At 40.8% G+C, this 21,053-nt stretch overlaps 1 protein-coding gene across 2 annotated transcripts; it reads left to right on the top strand.

The window, feature by feature from the left end:
* Nucleotides 1-86: 86 nt before the first annotated feature.
* ccm2 (CCM2 scaffold protein) lies at nt 87-12,945 on the top strand. 2 transcript variants are annotated; one of them, XM_084082790.1, is made up of 10 exons: nt 87-478; nt 5,107-5,283; nt 5,580-5,663; nt 5,915-6,098; nt 6,400-6,536; nt 6,903-7,038; nt 7,469-7,523; nt 7,971-8,106; nt 10,129-10,267; nt 11,528-12,945. In XM_084082790.1, exons 1-10 carry the CDS (start codon nt 449-451, stop codon nt 11,830-11,832), a joined length of 1,383 nt encoding a protein of 460 aa, XP_083938916.1. In that variant the 5' UTR covers nt 87-448; the 3' UTR covers nt 11,833-12,945. The 2 variants fall into 2 exon arrangements, with proteins under 2 accessions (XP_083938916.1, XP_083938917.1); XM_084082791.1 differs by lacking the exon at nt 87-478 and adding an exon at nt 3,694-3,909.
* Nucleotides 12,946-21,053: the final 8,108 nt, after the last annotated feature.

The raw sequence follows: 21,053 nt of genomic DNA, 5'->3' as shown, positions 1-21,053 counted from the left end.
TGCATAACATAACATAACCTTTGACTTTTTCCACAGCTGTTGTGCTGTGCAGTGCAAGGCATGATGGACTACAGTTTAACGCCCAAAATGGCGGCAGGATTGAAAAGTTTGTGCTGTTTTTCCTGAGTTTGTTTTCCTATTTATTATAATATATCTGTTGCTGGTTTAATTACACGTAAGCGTACCCGTAAGAAAACACGGACGGATAGTTTCTCTCGTCTTATATATTTGTTTTATGTCGCTGAGGAATAATGTGAATAATGCTTAGTTATGACTAAAGTCGGGATGATGTTTTCTTATCAGCATCCCTCTCCAGGATGCTAGGCTACATGCTAAGCTAACCACAGGCAGAGAGAGGCAGAGCTAACGTTATATTAGCTATAATGTCGCCAGCTGTGTTTTGTGTCGCAAATGAACTGAATATGAAGAGGAAGACCTTTACTTAGAAATGGACGATGATGTGAAAAAAGTGAAAAAGGTAAGTTTGGCACATTGGCAATAACTTCTAGTTAGCTAGTTTATGAACGTAGCAGTTACTACCCAGTACCTACACCCTGTTGCTAACAGAACTCTGTCTGTTCACTGGAGTTTCAAGCTGATGCTTGTTGTGCTAAGTTTGGCTAAACGATGATACATTTAATTCAGCTGGTTAGAACCAGTGGTTCTCAAACTTTTTTTGGTGCCAATTAAAGGACCCCCAAATTCATATATATGTGGCCGCAGACCCCATCTGAAAATGTTTTGTGCCAGGGGACCCCCAGAAGAGAAGACTTGTGTTGAAAAATGTAAAATTATTCACTTTCAAGATTTGTCAAAAATGTGAAACAAAATAGCAGACATACAAGTGACGCACGGAGCTTGTAGATCTGCTATTTTTGAATAGCCAAAAGTGGGTAAAATGATTGTGATGCTATATTTTTCCTGGGGACCCCCCCCCCCACTTTGAGAACCACTGGGGTGACCTTCATGGGATAGTGATACTGCTCTTACCACCTCTAGCCTGTAAAGTTACAGATGGAACTTGAACTCCAGTCAATCTCAGTCCATTGTCAGCCAGCTAAACCCTGTTTTTATTTATATAATTTCTTAGCCATGGATCACAAGACGGTCATCTGTCATGTCAGCTCTATATCTAGTATTATATGCAATTGAAAGTTCTGCCATAACATGTGCATTCAGTAAAATATCTTCACTTTTCCACAAGAGTAAGTATAGGGCAGATACATTGACAAATGACTGTCATATAATATGACAGTCATGGATCAGGGCTAATCATTTCTCAGATTGTCACGTCATCAACTTTAAATCTCATGGATGTTGATTATCTGAAGATACATTTGAACGGAATGTATTTATTTAGGTGCTTGGAATAACGAGAGCCATGTATTTATGAACAGCCCCAGTGTGGTTGTTATAATCACGCACATAATTAATATGGCATCATAATGTGTCTCCAGGCTCCATGAAGTCTTTGTACTGTCATTGTTATGGGAAGGTGTGGGTGTCACTGTCTGAAGGGTTGTGTGCCCACCCAGCTGTCATGGGCAGTGGTCAGCAGTGTCACTCTCACTCATGATGGGGATTCCTAGATCTAGGCTGATATTCCATATTTCGCATGTATTGTTTGATCTCTTCCTCTGTTTTTATGATTGCAGTAATTGCCATGGTGACGGAATTTCCCTCTTTGGATCCATCTCTCTCTCTCTCTCTCTCTCTCTCTCTGTCTGTCTGTCTGCATCTCTCTCTCTCTCTCTCTCTCTCTCTCTCTCTCTCTCTCTCTCTCTCTCTCTCTCTCTCTCTCTCTCTGTCTGCATCTCTCTCTGTCGCGACTCTTGTCTGCATCTCTCTCTCACTGCAGTCTCTGTCTCTGTCTGCAGCTCTCTCTGCGTGTAGTCACCCAATGAATTGCTGCGATTTGGGGTCAGATCTATATTTAACATCTAGAGCTAGTATCATATCCATTTGAAAGTTCTGACAGAAAATGTGCATTTTGTAAGATATCTTCACTTTTCCACAAGAGTAAGTTTAGGGCGGATACATTGACACATGACAAGTAGTATGATTACTTTATCCTCCTGCAGCAACTGCAATTTACATGTCAAATTGCAGCACTGCCCCATAGTTGCTTTTTAGTGACCACCAATAAATAAAAATTAAAAAAACCTTATCATATTTAATTCAATTTCATGACTTTATGCATGGCTTAGAGAAGAGATGTTGGCCTTGCACACACAGTTCTGTTTTGTTCCACTTGGTGGTGTTATTGAATAACGTTTTGTCTGAATTTTATTTTGTATTCACTTCATGGAAGACTTTAGTTGTGATGCATGCATGTACGAAGACTCGTATGCGCTGGCTGGTACACGATTTTCATGAACTGATGATACATATTTACAGGACGCGATAGCCTGGGGCTGCAGCAGTTATAGGAATAAGGGCAAGGAAGGTGTACAGACTAGAGTATACTAACGATAAGTCTACTTGCTTCACTTGAGAATCTCCCAGCCATAATTGTGTTTAGTAGTACATTTATATTACCATCCACCCGCACACCAGGATTGTTTTACATAGGAGATCAGATGATTAATGAAATAATCTTAGTTTGTGCAGTACTTGCCTTGGCTCTCCTTTGCCTAAGCACAGGTCCACACACTCTCAAATTCCCATCTTGGTGTTCTTCAGCCAGGAATGATTTTTGCAGCTGTTTCCTTGATCGGTGCAAAGTTCCAATGCCCTTCCTAAGTTACTGGCAGCTTTTTCATCCACTCTGGACAAAACCAGCTCATGCTTTTGTTGCTCCAAATAAGCTCAAAGCTCTTGCCGAATACGGCACTCTCATTCATGGTGAACCCTTGTGCCGTGATGGCCAGGCCGGGGTCACCTGTGGGAGCCTTTGTCTCACATTTCACAGGACAGGTGACGGGTCATGAAATGTTAATGCTCCTGAGTCCTGTCTTGTACCAGTGGCCTGGTGCTGCTGCTACGCACTGCTAAATAATGCACTGCGCATAGACCGTGCTGTTCCACACAGTCTGATATGAGGGATTATATGTCACGACTGGATGTCCAGAAACAACCACATTACAGGCAAGATAAGATAGGTATGGTTTATCCACACAAATCCTAGCATCCCTATTCTGGGGGCGAACGCGAGTAAATAGCAGATCTACAAGCTCACAACACGTTGCAACTCAACACATTGTGAGCTTGTAGAGCTGCTATTTTCGGCAAAGACATTTGGTGTTAAGGGAAAAAAGACGGGGGCCTAGTATAGATCCCTGGGGGCTCCCGCTCAACTAAGTATATACTGTAGGCCCTTGTTATTTACATTACAGAGACAGGCACTGATTCAGGGAACCAATTGGCAATAACAAACATAAGAAATCAGATGGCCTCCTGAGCTGAATCTCATTATTACAATGTGCAAAACAAAAGCGTAGTTAACAGAGGCCATGTACAGTTGCAGTCTTTCAAAGTATGAATACGTGTCACCAGGAAGTCGTGGTTGGTCCTCTTCCTGTTCTCGTGTGTCTCGTATAGAGAGCGAGACGCTCCTTTTCCTTTGTGGGTGACACACCCCTCACTCACACACACACACACACACACACACACACACACACACACACACACACACACACACACACACACACACACACACTTGTGTGTGTGTGTGTGTGTGTGTGTGTGTGTGTCTACACAAGGAGACTGTATGACCCTGCATGTCACTCCCCAGTTGGCAACTGTCACTGCAGACTCTTGTTGGACTGGAGACAACAGGTGACAAGTGTTCTCTGTCCAAGGGAAGCGTGCTTAGTGTAAGGCGAGAAACGCCTGCAGCTGAGCACCCACTGTCTGCTTGCTGTTTGCATTGGCGACTACGTAGTTAAGTGCGAGTTCATGGAGTATGAGGTAGGACACTTGTACAATGCTTTGGAATTGTGGATTCGCTGTTGTTTGTAAAGGGTGATATAGTACTTAGTTGTGCATCGTATCTCGCATCAAAAGTAGCTGTAACACATTGCAACATGACGTGTTGTGAGCTGAGCTTGTGGATCTGCTAGTTAAGAGCAAGACATGATGCGCAACCAAGTATAAAATAGGCTTTTAACTATATTCTTGGCAAAATGTAATTGAAGTTTAGTTGGAACTCACTTCTGGTTCTTATTTAGTTAAATGGCTACAATCAAGATATGAATTTTGAGAGGATGAAGGAAAATATGCATTGGTTTCTGTCTCTCTCTCTTTTTTCTTTTTTTTGTGTCATCTGTGGTCATAGTTACCACAGTGGAAGTGAGATGATAACTCAATCTTTTGAGTAGATTTTGATGCTTGCATCTGGTTATTCATCCTCTAACATACATGATGTAGCTAAACCATACACAACCCTAAAGCAAATTGTTTTGTTTTTGTTTATTTGGAGTACAGGCATTCAGTAACATAGATAGCTACGTATTTTCACGCTCATGCCTAATTTATAAGTGCACTGAAAATAGCAGATCTACAATCTTGTAGAATAGTGCTACTATTTTCAGTGCAACTAAGTGTAATTCAGACTGCACTGTGATGTGAGCCATGTCTCACATTGTAGCAAATAGCAGAGGCGGGGAAAGCAGAGTAAGCAGAATTGCAAAGCTGGATGAGGTCTGTCATCCACAGCAAATTGGCAGAGTAAAGAGGTTTTCTTGTTCTTTTGGTTAACCTTGTTGCTGCAATAGATTTGGTTTTCTGCCTTCCTTCTCGTTACGATCTGCGTCATCTGCGTTTTTATGGACATGAATGGAGTCATGTAATGATGAACTAATGATATGCTGTTACAGAGGATCAGGAGGGCCGGCTGCCTGTGATTTATGTTTTAGAAAAGCCACACAAGCTACCAAATGTTGCAGGCTCTCAAAAATGTTCTCTAGTCTAGAGGACCCCCCCTGGCAAAAGACTAACCGTGGTTGTTGGATCTCCACAACCGTACCCAGTAAAATCATCCGGGTTAATTTAACTCCTCAGAATTACAAATGGATACAGGAACACAGGGGCTTTTGATATGTAACAAACTCTCAAGTGATTCTCAACATGCGTCTCTTTCTCCGTCTCCCTCTGTTCTTCCATTAGCCTGGTATCGTGTCTCCATTCAAGCGTGTCTTCCTGAAAGGAGAGAAGGGCAGGGACAAGAAGGCCCAGGAGAAGGCCACTGAGCGTAGGGCCCTCCACACCTTCTCCCTCTCCCTGCCTGACCACCGCATTGACCCCGACATCTTGCTTAACGACTACATCGAGAAGGAGGTCAAAGTGAGTATGATGGCACCATGCATCTGGCATCTGCTGGCCTCCCTAGAGACAAGGGTCAGACAACTGTTTGTGTATTTAAATTAACCATTGAACACTGCGTTGTGATGTGTACGACTTCAAACTGTGCATATAGTAACTTACTATCAATAACTAAAGATTAGACAGGGAGGGAATGTTAGTCTCTTGTTTCCCTATATCACCTACAGTATACTAGGTTGTGATTGGTTAATTGCATACTTCAGGGGGGATGAGAGTCCCATGTTTTGTTTTGTTTTGTTTTGTTTTGTTTTGTTCAGTACTTGGGGCAGCTGACATCAGTACCTGGATACTTGAACCCCTCAAGTAGGACAGAGGTCCTGCAGCTCATTGACAATGCAAGGGTAAGCATCTGATGACCAGGATTCAACTTCCACACATCTCACTGAATATGATTTAGCTGGTATGAAAACAGAAACAAAATGGCTAACACTGAATTCACACCAACAGCGTATACAGCTGCTGGTGTGAATTAGGCGTAAGTGCTCACTTTACACAATCTGGTGGCAGTTGGAATATCACAGTCACCAGATGCTATGGTATTTCTATCTTCCCTGTAATAACATGGATCGCTGAACCCCTCGCTGTCCCTCAGAAATCTCATCAGCTGGCAGGCCAGCTGACGTCGGAGCAGGATGCAGTTGTCAGCCTATCGGCGTACAATATCAAGCTGGTCTGGCGTGACGGGGAGGACATCATCCTCAGAGTGCCCATACACGACATCGCTGCCGTCTCCTACATCAGGGACGACTCGTTGCACTTAGTGGTGCTCAAAACAGGTACTACTGAACAGAGTTGTGGCAGTTTTCCTAAACCAACTCTTACCATTTGCTGCTTAGAAACGGGTGCTGAAACCATGCCTCCAGCTTGTCAGAAGCATCAGAGTTGCCTGTTTATAAAATGATGTCTGTGTCATGCTGTAGTATGTACGAGTGACATGCAATGCTTACAAACTAGTATTCATGCTTTTGAATTTGACCTTAATCAAAAGGATATACAGTAACGGCACTCAAAGAACAGAGTTGAATAGAAACTGATATCATCTGATTTGACAGTGTATGTTTATTGTTTGTATTTTAGCCCAGGAGTCCGGGGGCTCCCCCTGTCCAAGCTCATGTCCGGATCTCAACAAATCTCAGACACTCAGCTCTCTATCGGAGAGTGGGGCAGTCTTAGTTGAAGTCTGCTGTCTACTCGTGCTGGCTGTTGAGAACAAGGTAGGATGCAGTCTCATGTTGTATTGCATAAGGTTTCTAAAAGGAGTCGGGGATTGTGTGGTGCAGTCTAGACGCACAGCCTTTGTGCAAAAATCATATCATGTTTGTTCCCAATTGTATATGATATGTTGTTTTTTGTTGGTGTGTTTTCTTTTTCTTTTTTCAATTAATCTGTTATACTTTTATCTATCAAAGTGTGCAAAGTCAAATCTAACACAGTGGTACATGGTTCTTAGTTGAGAGAGTATGAAGCTCTACTTATTTTGTAAGGTCCTGAAGATAATGCTGACATCATGAGGAGAACAATGTTTTCCATAAAATCTTTGCCACGTGTATTGTTAATTAATGTAACGTCTCGGTCTGCAGGCAGCAGCGGAGGAGCTTTGTCTCCTGCTTAGCCAGGTCTTTCAGATTGTTTACACCGAGTCCACCATCGACTTCCTGGACAGAGCCATTTTCGATGGAGCCACCACACCTACCAGACACCTTTCACTATACAGTGGTAAGAGAGATCATACATCAACTCACTCACTGCATGAATGACAAATTAGCCGCTTGGGTTATTATATTTTCCCTTAGTAAGTATAATAAGCATGAAAAACGTTCATTACAAAATGTTAAACTATTTTAGCTTGCTAGATTATTATAGCTCTAATAATCTTGCGAATATTTAGCTTGAGGGATGGAAGCAATTTTAAAAAAGTGGATTTTCTTTGAGCAAAGGAAAATAACAGACACTACATTACACTTCTCTGCAGCCACGGTGCAGATAGTGGTTTCATACAGAGTGTGGTGTACCACTTTGTTTTCAAGGGTCTTAATACATTCAAATCACTCTCTTGAGCTTTGTCTCCTCTCGTGAAGTTTCACAACTTTGAATATTGCATCATGGAATATTACAAACCTTTCGATGTACTTCTGTAATTTTGCAGATGACTCCTCAAGTAAAGTGAACAAGGACACTTTTGAAGCAGAGGATAGCACCTTGTAAGTACTCAGTCCATTGGTTGGTTATTATGCTTCCATTGTATGGGCTGTGGCCAGGGAAGAATTGCCACATATCTCAAGAAGTTCTTTTCTTTGCCATCTGTCGCCACAGCCTAAATACTTGACACCTCAGAATTAGCATGTCATTTTTTATGCCCTTTGCCTTGTGGTCAAAACGAAATGGAAACGCTTACTCCTTAACGATTTTGCTTCCATTTCCACATTCTTTCAATGTTTTCAAATGCCGGAATTCACAATATCCTCAGAACTCAGATTTTCCATCAGTTGACAGCCAAAAATGCTGCAGAAAATAAAAGTGTCTGCAGAGTGCAGATTCCATTTGGGCCACCTGATGATTTGGGGGGAACCATTAACTGACCAGTTATGTTTTCAATACATGCCTCATTAACCAATGATCCTCCTCATGACCTTTTATTCTCTTCTCAGTTCATTCCAGGGTTCTCTGGAGGCAGGAGGTAATTCTCCGTCAGCTTCTACCCCGGCCTCACCTCAGACCAAGACTGCCAGTGAGGGGGAGCTCAGCACCACTGCTGCAGAGCTGCTACAGGACTATATGACCACGGTGTGTGTGTGTGTGTGTGTGTGTGTGTGCAGTTAATTGGTAGATCGTCAGGTTGGGCCACAAAACGTAACATTCTGATTAACCACTTGAACCCGTAGTGTCCCTCTTCTGGTCATGTCATAATAGGCAAACATTTGGCACCGTAACATGTTGTGATCGACTCTCCGGCAAAGAGATTTCTTGTAGAGGGGAAAGAATTAGAGAAAAGACAGATCCCTGGAGGACCCCGGTCAAGGAAGTACCGTAATTTTCGCACTATAAGCCGCACCTGAATATAAGCCGCAGCAGCTAAATTGAATGATTTGTACATATATAAGCCGCACTGGACTATAAACCGCGGGTGTAAAATCCCTAGATTTAGGAGGTCCCCTAGTGGCCGTTAGCTATAAAAATCCATAGATAAGCCGCACCGTTATATAAGCCGCAGGGTCGAAAAATGGGGAAAAAGTCGCGGCTTATAGTCCGAAATTTACGGTATATGGTTTTAAGTGTTTACTAGCAGATGGGTAGTGGGTGGGTGAAATAATACCTTCAGGTATGGTCTAGTGTCATTAATTATGAAAATGTTAATTTGGGTGTCTCATCTTCCCATTCTCTGAAGTCCACCTTCTGCTTTTTTGCTCATCAACAAATTAAGCTCATTAACCCACACTGTGCAATGTGTATTGATGCATGAGGCACAACAGCATAACTTCATTGATTATTTCAATCTGTCTCTATCCATGACTACAAAGATCAATAACTTCACTACTTGCACATCTCACCAGTGGCATAAAGTAACTAAGCACATTTACTCAAGTACTGTACTTACCGTAAGGATATTTCACTTTCGAAAAAAATGTGGGTAATTTTATCGTCTACTCAGGCTTTTGTGAGCCCCCCGGACAGTTTTTAGATATTTGATATTCATTTTATCAGACCAGCCCCCTTCCTACACAAACCCATTGTAACTTCAAACTCCATTTTAAACATGTTAGATTAATCAGAAACACCCGTCCTTGGTTCTGGTGACTGATATTGTTCTTCTAATACATGAGGAGGCGTGTTTTTTCAATTACCTTTTTCGTTTATTTTTAATGATTATATAATATAAAATAAAATAAAAAAGTAATCGAAAAAACACATTTGAAAACTTGTGTAATGGGACTTTCTGCATAATGAGTACTTACTTACCCTAACCCTTTTTTTTGTACTTTTGGTACTTTAAGTACATTTTGATACCAAGACTTTTGTACTTTTACTCAAGTACATTTTGAATTTTGGACTTTCACTTGTATTTCTACATTGCAGTATTGATACTTTTACTTAAGTAAAAAATGTGAGTACTTTTTCCACCACTGCATCTCACTGATATGGCTAACAATATTGTACGGGAGGATACAGATTTGAATCTACTGTAGTTGACAGTTGTTTCAGGGTGTTATTGTAGTGCCTTGCAGTGCCCTTGAGGTAGGGTTTCCAGCACCTAGAGAATGACGTTAGAACAAAATGGCTGCCGTGTGAATATGGTCACTTGGCTTGCACTTTAAACCGAAGAATGATGAAAACACTGTAGCGCATTATAAAAGCATTTTCTGTATGAAATGTTTGTATTGTCGCTGTCGGGTGGAAACCTTGTATGTCCAAAACTGTTACTTTTCAGAAAATGCAAAAAGAATATCTGTGATCCAATGTAGTAGTCACAAGCTCTTGTTCATATTTTTCATTGGTAAAAACGGACACACTTAACCACTTTACCATTTTTCAGAAATAGCTAAAATAGCAGATCTAGTAGATTGTGAGCTTGAAGATCGGCTATTTTCGCTGCTTTTGCGTGACACTGTATGATGAAGTAGTGAGCATTAATTTACAAGGTTTCTGACTCACAGCAATGGTATACAGATGAATGTATACAGTATTTTTTGATGTTTATGGATGTTTTGACAGTGTAAGCTTTTATCTGTACCGCAAATGGGTATTTTTGGCAATGAAATGCTTTATCTTTTTTTTCCTTCTTGTCTTCTTAACCTTTGTTTATTGCAGTTGCGGACCAAGCTGTCCTCTCAGGAGATCCAGCAGTTTGCTACTCTGCTGCATGAGTATCGTAATGGTGCCTCCATCCACGAGTTCTGCATTAACCTGAGACAGCTGTATGGAGACAGCAGGAAGTTCCTTCTATTGGGTATGATCCCTCTTCCCGTCTCAAACATTTAGATTATCAACCCATTAAGACCTGAGGCCGATTCTACAAATGTCTTCTAAATCCTAACAGTATATTGAAAAAAGTATGATGCTATATCAGTGGTGCTCAAACTTTTTCATGTCAAGGACCCCCAAAATTATATGTATTTGGCCACAGACCCCTATCTCAAAATATTTTGTTCCAGGGACCTCCAGAAGCAAAGATTTGAGTTACAAATGTTCCCATTAAAAAATATACATTCAAATATTTGCACAAATGTTCACGATTTAAAAAAAATAGCAGATCTACAAGCTCATAGCACTCGCTATGAGCTTGTAGATCTGCTATTTTTGAATAGCCAAAGTATAAAATAAGGGTTTAAGTGGTTACACAGATGAGTTCCCGGTCTTAATGGGTTAAGAGAAGATTTGTGATCAACGTTTTAAAAACACGTTGAGCTTGTAGATCAGCTATTTTTGAATAGCGGAAGCAAAGAATTGACTGAAAGTGGTAAAACTGGTTTTGTTGCTATATTAACTTATTTAGCCTGGGACCCCCTGGAACCCCCCCAGAGAACCCTTGGGGGTCCCTAACCCCACTTTGACAACCACCGGTCTACAGTACATTGATATTTACTATTAGACAAATGGTTGGGTAGTGTGAGTGTCTTGGGTTAAACTTCATTGTCATAAGTAGGCAGAGAAGTAAGAAAAAAAGCAGGTGCACTTCCTCTGGATGCCTTTTTGTTTAGGCAGTGGGTGCTCAGCTATGAATATAACTTGGTTCAAATACTACCAAGTGGAAAAAGCGGCACTCCAAAATAAAAAGGATGAAAGACTGGCTCAGATACACATTCTTATTTATTGAGAACACGTTCTGAATAAATAAATTGAGAACGTCTTCTCAATAAATAAGAATGTGTATCTGAGCCAGTCTTGCATCCTTTGTTTTGGAGTGCTGCTTTTTCCACTTCGGTGGTACAGTATTTGAACCTAGGCAGAGAAGTTATTGTTGCACAGATGTCAGGTAGATATTAACTATGGCTGTTAAGTTCATCTACAGTACACTGCAAGCCATCCTTCAGGAGTCTTCATAAAAGTGTACCATAGTGGCTTATGAAAACCTGCAAGAGGCTAGTGAACTTCAGAATTTTCCACTATGGCCAGTGATTGCCATTAAGAACTTTTAAAAGAGGTTCTTAATTGTTAATGGACATATCTTTACTCCAGACCCATCTAAGACCCTCCTCTTCCCTTGCAGGCCTGCGTCCCTTCATCCCAGAGAAGGACAGCCAGCACTTTGAGAATTTCCTCGAGACCATCGGCGTGAAGGACGGCCGCGGCATCATTACGGACAGCTTTGGCCGCTACCGCCGCGCGGCCAGCTCTGCCTCGGACTCCACCACCAATGGCAATGGAGGGGCGGGAGGGAGCGGCGACAGCGGAGGCTCCGACGGGGGTCAGGAGGCCTCCGAGGGCGACGAGTGGGACCGAATGATAACTGACATCAGCAATGACATAGAAGCACTGGGCTGCAGTATGGACCAGGAGGGAGTAACTCCATGACGATGGGAATAAAGGGGGCTACTGTGTCTGAAGAGCAGAGGAGTTCAATATTCAGGATGCTGTCACAGCCAGTAGGATCAGGTGAAGTTGATCCTGGGCGCTGAGCTTAGATTAGTATTGCCTTTTTCCCCCTTTTTTTTTTCTTCCTTTGATTATCGAGAGGATGATCTCTTTCCAGTGAGCACTTGACGAGCTCTTCAACCCTATGGGGATTTACGTTCTGATTAGGCCTACACTGCACAAAGATGAAGCCACCAACCGCGCTTAGCCTACACACCAACGCCTATAGATGCTACGCTGCGCCTCATCTCACCAGCAAACATTAGGAACTTGGATAAGTTTATGGTTACTTTTGATTCTGTACTCATTTATTGGCAGTATCTGCCACTGCTGTCAGCGATGTAGCAAATTCACTTTCATGAGTCCATCTTGAATACACCAAAGGACTGCAGTATGTCCATGATATGTGGACTATTAAGGAAGAGGCTGTACTGTATTATTCTAGGTCAATCAGATTCATCCATCAAGGTGTTCTTTATTCACATTTGTGTGTTGCAGTGAGTGTGTAACTTGGCAATATATATATATATATTTTCATATTTGTCTACCCATTTGTTTTTACACTATCACTTGTTATCCATTTTTATTCATTGATATAATGTTGCGTTATTAAACTCAACCAGGGAAAATGCTGTAAAACTGAACATTGGCCTCCCGTTCAGGCAGTTGAATGAGGAGGCCCATTCTGACAAAGCCTGTACGGCTGATGGAGAATATTGGTCAGAGTTTTTTGTTTTGTTCTCATGCAGGTCATCGTGTTATTTCGTATGACATCACTGTGCAGTCCCCATGAATGGATGCTTGTGCCTTTAAGCCCGATTTATACTTTGCCGTACAATGGTGTCACACACCAAAAATAACAGACCTACAAGCTCACGCACCGTGACCTTGTAGATCTGATATTTCCAGCATGCGACACTGTTATACGACAGAGCATAAATTAAGCGTTACTCTGCAGTATTGCTGCCAAGTGTCTGTATGGACACGCTGAATTATAAACTGTATCTGTACAGTTGGTGAATGAATAATGGTTATTAAATAACAGTTACTTTACATTAATTGTGTATTGTCTTTGTGTCAAACATTATTGTTTGCAACAGTTAACAATTGTTGTAAGATGTTTACAATGCCAGTGTTTGTTGGCAATGTGGCATGTGCTTCAAATTGTGATAGACAGTATCTTCAGGTTTATTTGTTAGTACATACTATATGGTTGTATACTATAAACATATGCCCGTTGGGTACCGGCCTACTAGGGAATGAGACGTTGGGAATGCGTAGCCCACCCCGCTATGCAATACCCATTGTCAGAGTACCCGTTGTACCCGTCTGTGTCCCTTTTATGCCGATATAGAGTTCCTTGTCAGGCATGCCCAAATATATAATATATAATATATATATATAACAATATATGCTCCATATATTAGTGCAAAGTACAATAATGATGTAACAAACTCCGATCGGTCGGATCGGCGATTATGGACAACTGCCTATACGACAGCGCTCCCCTGGGTTTAAAGTCAGTTGGACGGATATGGTTCTCGAGATACCTGAACTGCAGACACACGCACGCAGAGATTTCGCACATTTGTAGTAAAAGGCCAGTCGCAGGCTGAACAAAGGCTGATGAATAAGGTCTAGGACTTGTGATGGTTATCCATTTTGAGTGGTCACTTGGTTGGATGCACCTAAGCCTAAGCTTGGATTCATCAAAGCAGTGCTGTTGGATGATGTTACTGAATATCCTCAAAGTCTGGGATTAGTTGTCCCACTCTGGCAAGACAACACCGTCCAGCAGGGCACATTCCAATCCTGTCAAATCGTCACTGTCGGGTGGAAACCATGTATGTTAAAAACCTTTTTCAAAATGATTCAGGAAATGGAAAAAATACCCTGTGTTCCAATGAATTCTGTAGTTATTAAGACAAAGCTCTTGTTAAAACTTTTCATTGGTTAAATATTTAAAAAACGCACACTTAAAATGTTTCCAAACAGCAGATCTACAAGAACACAATGTGTTGTGATAGACACGTTGTGAGCTTGTAGATGGGCTATATCTGCTAACTTTTGTATGACGATTTATGACATTAGTTTACGAAAAAACATGAAATATGGAGATGCAAGGTTTTTGCCCGACGGTGACAAAATTAACTTCTACCTTCTACCTGCCCTTCATTCACAGATCCACTGTAAGGATGTGTCTGTGTGTAGAAGACAGGACTCTGTATCAGGACTCTGGCAAGTTGGGCTGTCTCAGATCTGTCATGGTAAGGGAACAAGGCTGTAGGATTACATTAATTCCATTAATAGAATGGGAGGCTACACCTAGGCTTAAATATCCACTTTGGCATGAGGTACTGATTATTAGGAACAAAGGGATGAGAGAGAATCAAGGGCCTATGATGTCACTAAAAGGACAGATACTTTGTCATTGCACATCCAAAGCTACACTCGTTGTGACAAGGTTGCATCATTGTTTTGGTCGAGGCAAAGAGTATGCGATTGAGGGTTCATGACATGTGGCCCCAGAGTAATGGACCCATGCCTGCTTTCTCACGCTACGTGAAGTACTCTAATTGGTCTCCTGTAAATTCACATTAATCCAATCTTAGTGGGAGCAAGTAATTACACTAATTACTTACTGTAATGCTACGTGGCTTAATTGAGTTGTTAAAATATCCCATACTGTGTTTTACAAAGTGAATTGTCATAGTGTGCATGAGTACAGTGCCCATGTGTATTTCGTTATCAGTGTTACTGGTTGTTTGGTTAAGAACTACTGTTTCAAAGACAACTTCATTGATCTCAACAAAGTTTAGAAAAATTGGCCAGTAAATGGCTTAAATGTAGGAGTCGATTACTGGTGGTGTTGTTGCACTGATTGAGCAGGAAACCTCAACTAACGGTGAGCTGTTGGACAATTTTTGAAAGATGTAGACAGTATTCTCCCTCATTTCAGATGTAACTTTGATTATACAATATTGAAAGTTATTTTAAGATCAACAATGCATTACCCAGAGACATGCATGCAGCTGTTGGAGCCCAACTTTCAGCTAGTTGATAGTGGCAACTACTGGCTATGAACATGGTCTACTGTATGGAAAGAGACTTCTGTACCTGAAACGTAATTACTAATCTGAAATCATAAATGTATCTTCAAGCCAATAACATTTGGGATTTTCTTCAGAATCCCAGCTTTAGAAATACAGGCAATGGAACAGTTTCTCCAAACATCCAAAGCCTCGTCTCAAATGGAAAAACAATTTCAAGCCAGAGACGGATCAAAACAATATCGTGCCCAAGGCATAAACCATTGAAAACTATTTTTAGTACTGGACAAATCTAATCTATGTCTAGGAACCAGACCTATGTTTTCCTTAGTTTTTTATTTAAAAATAAATATTTAAGAATCCAAAACAAATGGTCATAGTCAGTGTTTTGACACTACAGGGGCTTAATCTTGTGGTTAAACTTGAAACCATAATGGTCTGTGATGCACATTACCTCTCAAATATGAAATAGTTGGTCAGCTCGTGGTTCCACACGATAAAAAAATGAGCTGTGTCATCAGTAATAAAAAATGTTCCAGTGAGTATCATTAAGAGGGAGGACAAGTAAAGCATCAGCTGACTTGGCAGGTGCCCATAGAATTCAAGATGCTACACTGTCATAACATCTTTTGGACAGGTACACCTTGAAGATAGTTGTGTCATCAAGATAAGGAAGAGGTGGGTCCTCATGCACCCGGGGTATTTCTAAATGAATCCTGCTTGATTGCAACCCTGAAGGTGTCTAGAACAGTCATTTACAGTCATTTATACTTCTTGTCTCATTAATTTTAGTGACAGATTAACCTTATTTCGCATAAAGACACATGAACCCATTTTATTGCATAATTTAATTATGGGGAATTGATTCAAATGGTTATTTTAATGATTTTATATGTATTGTGACGGTCCCCCAGGCCTTTGCCAGGGTTCTGTGTGCTGTGTCTAATCATTGTCTGTTGCAGTGCTAGTTTGGAGGGTGGAGTCAGAGACAATCAGGGGAAGGAGAGACACCTGGCCATTGTCTCCCCTAAGACTATAAAAGACCTGCTCTGTCCATGCTTTGTCTCTTCAGAAGAGCACTTCAGTTAGACTTTGTCTGCGTGCCTTTGTTAGCCTCAGTTAATGTGGGCAGCATGTTTCTCTGCCTGTGTAAGTTGGAAACTAAATTTTCTGCTTTATTAAAACTCTTCTTTTTTTGCATACCCTCTGTGTGGTTCCCCTTTTTTGTTGTGGCCTTAGAATCAGGCCATAACAGTATATATATAAATACCATAAATGCCACATTAAATGGCCTTTTAGTGCAAGATTTTAAAACTCTTGATTCACAGGCAAATCAACCCACTGTTTTATATATTTATTTTATTTCACAAGAAAAAAAGGAAAACATCCACCTTTAAACAGTGCTTAACCACATGAAACCTAGCATCCCTATACTTGGCACACTAGGCAAACATTTGTCAAAGAAATGCAGACATGTGGTGAAAATAGCTCTTCAAGCTTGTAGAACTGCTATTTTCGATAGATCAGATATTTGATCTTTAAGGGATTAATTTGTGTAGTATTATAGTATGTAGCTATTAGTGTCACAATAGGGTGATATGTAGTATCATAATGTAGTAGTGTCATAGTAAATAGTATGTAGTAGTATCATTATGATAGAGTATTATACTGTTATTTATGCTACTACATGATAGTACTAGTTTACTACTACTACTCTTTGATATGTATTTTGTTATTGCCTGGCTCATGCCGTGCTGCTCTTTAAATGTCTTCTTCCTGCAGTTAATCCCTGATGAGAGGAGATGTCCTGAGCAAAGTGTGTGATACCGTACACTCTGGGACTCGCCAGATGGCCAACCTTTCCACGCGGCACACCTCAGTGAAGGTGTTCTACAGGCCTTTCATGCTCGGGTTCACACGGCTTGGCACATCATGGTGAGACTGGCTTTTTCATAGCTTTGCCTTTGTATGTTCCTGGACCAGAATGACAGCTATGCCAGATAAAAGTGGCCCACGGGTCAAGGAAACAGATACAGATACTATTGACTCTTGGCACACTGCCTTTCTCTGTGCATAGTACATGTTATGGTGCAGACTAACGCCTAATTTAAGCTTTACTTTGCTGCAGCCCGCTGAAAATAACAGATTTTCAAGCGGAAAACGTGACATAATGCTTAAAATTATATCTATTTGGCAAGCGACACCAGCGTATAAGGCTATGAAAGGTGTGCCCTGGCAGAAAAAAAGGTTTGGAAACACTGCTCTAGGCTATGTGTTGGAATCTGACAGCAATGCTTCTCCTACAAAGTACCATCCTTTAGTTTAGGCAACATATAATATTTGTTTTTGTGAGATACCGTATGTCCTAGGCTAGAAAACAATACAGACACTGGAATTTTGCTGATGTTGACACCCTGACACAAATGTGATAGAATGCTGGTTATCTTTGTGGATTGCATACCAAACTGAGAGAATAGACCGGAGCAACAGGTTTCATTTTGTTTTTAGACTGAGCAATTAAAATAATGTAGTTTATCAGTGTCAGATTTCCTTTTGGATTGTGTATGTAGTATGATACTAGTATTTCTATATTCTGTAGTATTGAGGTTAGTACCAGTAGGTTAGTTCTTGATATCATTCTGATTAGAAAGCATAAATTATGAATTAATTACATTTTTTAAAGGAAGTTACATTTTTAATAAAGGGCACTTGGCTGGTTTTATATGCTAATGAAATGGTTACATGGTTAAATTGGAGAACATGGCTTGTTTTTTTTGCCATTGCCACTTATTAGCCAAATAAGGGAAATAAAGGCGCTACTCTTCTGCTAATGCTAAACCAATCTCTGTCATTGAGGCAAGCATTGCATTTATCACAATTACTTGCCAAACTCCCTTAAAGCAATGGACAAGTCCAAGGTTCCACACTGAAATGGCAACTTGTCAAAGTGGCATTATACTGTAGTTATAATCTCTGCATGTATTTTTCCCCCTTTTGAGCAAATCCCTTAGTCACACCAACAAGTAGTTTTGTCTTTATTGGTGAAAATTATGAAGATTGCAATGTCTGTTTCGAGACAGACAGTGTCAGTGTGCATATCACTGGCAAACGGTGCACATCTTCTGCCCACTGCACTGGCATTTGTGTGTAAAACCAGGAAATGCCAACCCGTGAAAGTTGCATTGTCGTTAATTTCTGCATGTACAAAATGTATATTTTTTAAGTTTAGTTGCACCAACATTGTTCTTGTCAAGTAGTTCTGTTGATCTTGGTGATGATCCTGAAGATTGCTGTGCTCATTTAGATAAATGCCTACTGTACACTGGCCTGCGTTGCCTGACATCCTGGCCAATGTATTTAGGCACTGCCAGTCTAAATACAGGGTGCATAGTACACCGTACATCCAGCCGCCTCACGCTACAGAAACAGGAGTTAGGCTCCTGCCCTGTGAGCCACATAACTCGGTCGGTTGGTTCCCAAGGCTATGTCCGCTTAGGACCCACATAGGGAGCCTAAGGGCCCCCAGCGGGTTGACCTGCACAGGGCCACGCAGGGCCCCTGGGGATAGGCCTGCACGCCATCAGTACATCTGTTTACACCATTCCGACTACTATCGCTGAAGTTCACACCAGCCACAATGCAATGCTTATGCCAGCAACACTCACCAGTGATTGGTAGGGATACCAATACATGATGCTCATTCAGAGGGGACTGGTTTCAACAAGGATGAGCTCACACAAAGCTGGAGCTCATGCATGAAAATCTTAGCTTCAACAAAGTCATTCATGACATGCCACAGCGACACGGGTATCAGGATGCAGTGTAGAAGTAGTGTCACTCACATCACAACTAATTTTCATAGCACCATACTTACTTACCACCCGTCCACAAAACTGCCTGAATTGTCAGTGATGAAGTGCAGAGAGACTTGTGTGTCCAGGATATTTTTCATGTTTTTAAAGACTTGATCGTGTTGGAGCATACGATTCCCAGCACTCCAAATAGAAGAGAGTCGTGTGCAGGCTTGTTTTTCAGCCTTGCATCTAGCACTTCCGGATCACAAATCACATTTTGGTTTGTTACATTTAGGATGGTATTCAATGGTGGAAACTTTCCATGGGAATTCAAGGGAATACCATGTGGAAATTCACAGGAATAAAAAGGAAATATAGGGGTTATCAACAGGGTCATACTTCTGCTGAATTCCTATGAAATGGGATGCTGGCAAATTATTATGCCTATAACATGGTTGCAGTTCAACAGAATTTCCATTCAATGGGGATATTTTAACCAAAACATTGCCTCATTTGTTTTCCAAAAAGATATGTTCAATATTATAAGGTAAGATTTTTTAAAACTGAAATTGGGCAAAACTTCAAAAATTCCCAAGCTTAACTTCCCAATCCTTACATGCATTTATACAAATTTAAATAAAGAAATAGACTCTCCCCTCACAGGTGGTGCATTGAATTTGTCTCATGACACAGCCAGAAGGCCCAACAGTAAACGCTGCTATGGTATCTGAGAATCACCAGTACATCAGACTAGTCACTAGACTAACATTCCACCTACACATACACTATGCTTACACACTTAGCCCACTCCATGTCACTGTGATTTCCAACCTCACAGTTGATCTTAATAACCATTCTAGGTTCTATAGTTGTACAAACCATACTCTAGACACATGTTTACATCCAGTGCAAGCTTAGTAATTGAAGAACATGGTGTGAATCTGAATATTATGTTGTCTGACTTACTGAAGAAGTTGGTTTACTGGATGGGTGGGTGCTGTACCTAGACACATTGGGCCACCGTCCTCAAGGGAAAAGACAAAAGCCTATCATTGTCAGCTAGAGAAACCTAATCTTCCAGGTGTTGGTACTCTGACCAGTCTGGGCGCACACACACACACACACACACACACACACACACACACACACACACACACAGACACACACAATCCACTCGCATCGTTTCATCTCAATCTGTACCGCCATGGTCACGTACAAATTATAAAAGTGTTTTTTCACTTGGAGAATAGGAGTGATGACCTGAAATACTCACTGTCTAGATTCCTGGAACAGCTCTTTTCTTCTCTTGTGTTGAATCATGTCCAACAGTATACTGCCTTTTTCTAGTATACAGACTCCATATGACCCAGATCTCCACTACTTTCACAAATGCATTAACCCCCCACCTCCACCGCACCCCATAATAATTTAAACTGGCCTACTTTGTCAAGGAAAGCGTACATGCAATTATAGTTAAATGCCTGCATAAGAAAAAGGTCCTGTGCACTAGCTCTATGTAATCTTGTCCATCTAGTTTTTGGTAGACAGTGAGTTGCAGATGCGATAAATGGAATGTTTTCCAATTAAACCAAACTATAAGGCAATTTCTTCTCAGCGGTTTATTTCCTAACAAATGCCCACATTTCAGTGGCAAGGACAGTATAACTGGAAAAACTGAGTTGAACAATTACTGTGATTTAATCATTAGACATTGACCGACATTGAAGTAAAACATTTGCATCATCACAAAAATGTATTTTTACAAAAGGCAGGACTGATTTACCTGAATTGCTACTTACTGCAGATGGATTCATTATGGAATTTGAATAGACTGATTCAGTGGAGCTATCACCATGTTTATCACTATTCCCCACTACACGTCTTGCTACTTGTCAGCTAAAATGCACAATGGCTTTATAAATGTAATATTAAGGCATCTCTTACATGTAAACACAACACAAAATAACGACGACATACAGTATGAAGATGTTACTTTCATGTAAACAAACAACAGAATTAAGCTTAACCTAAGCTTCCATGCAGAGAGCATTATGCAGCACAAATCCATTAAAAAGACTTTGTGCGTGTTACATGGGACTTATTGCGAAATATTTACAAAATCAAGCCAAGCATGAAAATGTTTGAAGTGATGAATGTCTACAGCATGAATTATGGAGTTTAAAAACATATACCGCAGACCGGAGAGAAATAAGTAAATCATAGACATAGTAAGAAATAAGATATGGTTTGTTTAAAATATCAGATCATGGTAGCCTAAAGATCTCTTTAGAGCTGCTACAACTTTTAAAACAGAGAA

Source organism: Gymnoscopelus microlampas, assembly GCF_963454915.1.
Source record: "Gymnoscopelus microlampas genome assembly, chromosome: 16".
Classification (NCBI taxonomy): domain Eukaryota; kingdom Metazoa; phylum Chordata; class Actinopteri; order Myctophiformes; family Myctophidae; genus Gymnoscopelus; species Gymnoscopelus microlampas.
The sequence above is the reverse complement of the archived record's forward strand: the minus strand, read 5'-3'. Positions and strand labels throughout refer to the sequence as shown.

What these genes read in the sequence shown, in the direction of transcription:
- ccm2 (XM_084082790.1), top strand. Translation starts at nt 449, where the DNA reads ATGGACGATGATGTGAAAAAAGTGAAAAAG. An exon ending in ATGTGAAAAAAGTGAAAAAG is followed by an intron (nt 479 to 5,106) that starts GTAAGTTTGGCA and finishes TTCTTCCATTAG; the next exon opens with CCTGGTATCGTGTCTCCATT. An exon ending in CAGGAAGTTCCTTCTATTGG is followed by an intron (nt 10,268 to 11,527) that starts GTATGATCCCTC and finishes CTTCCCTTGCAG; the next exon opens with GCCTGCGTCCCTTCATCCCA.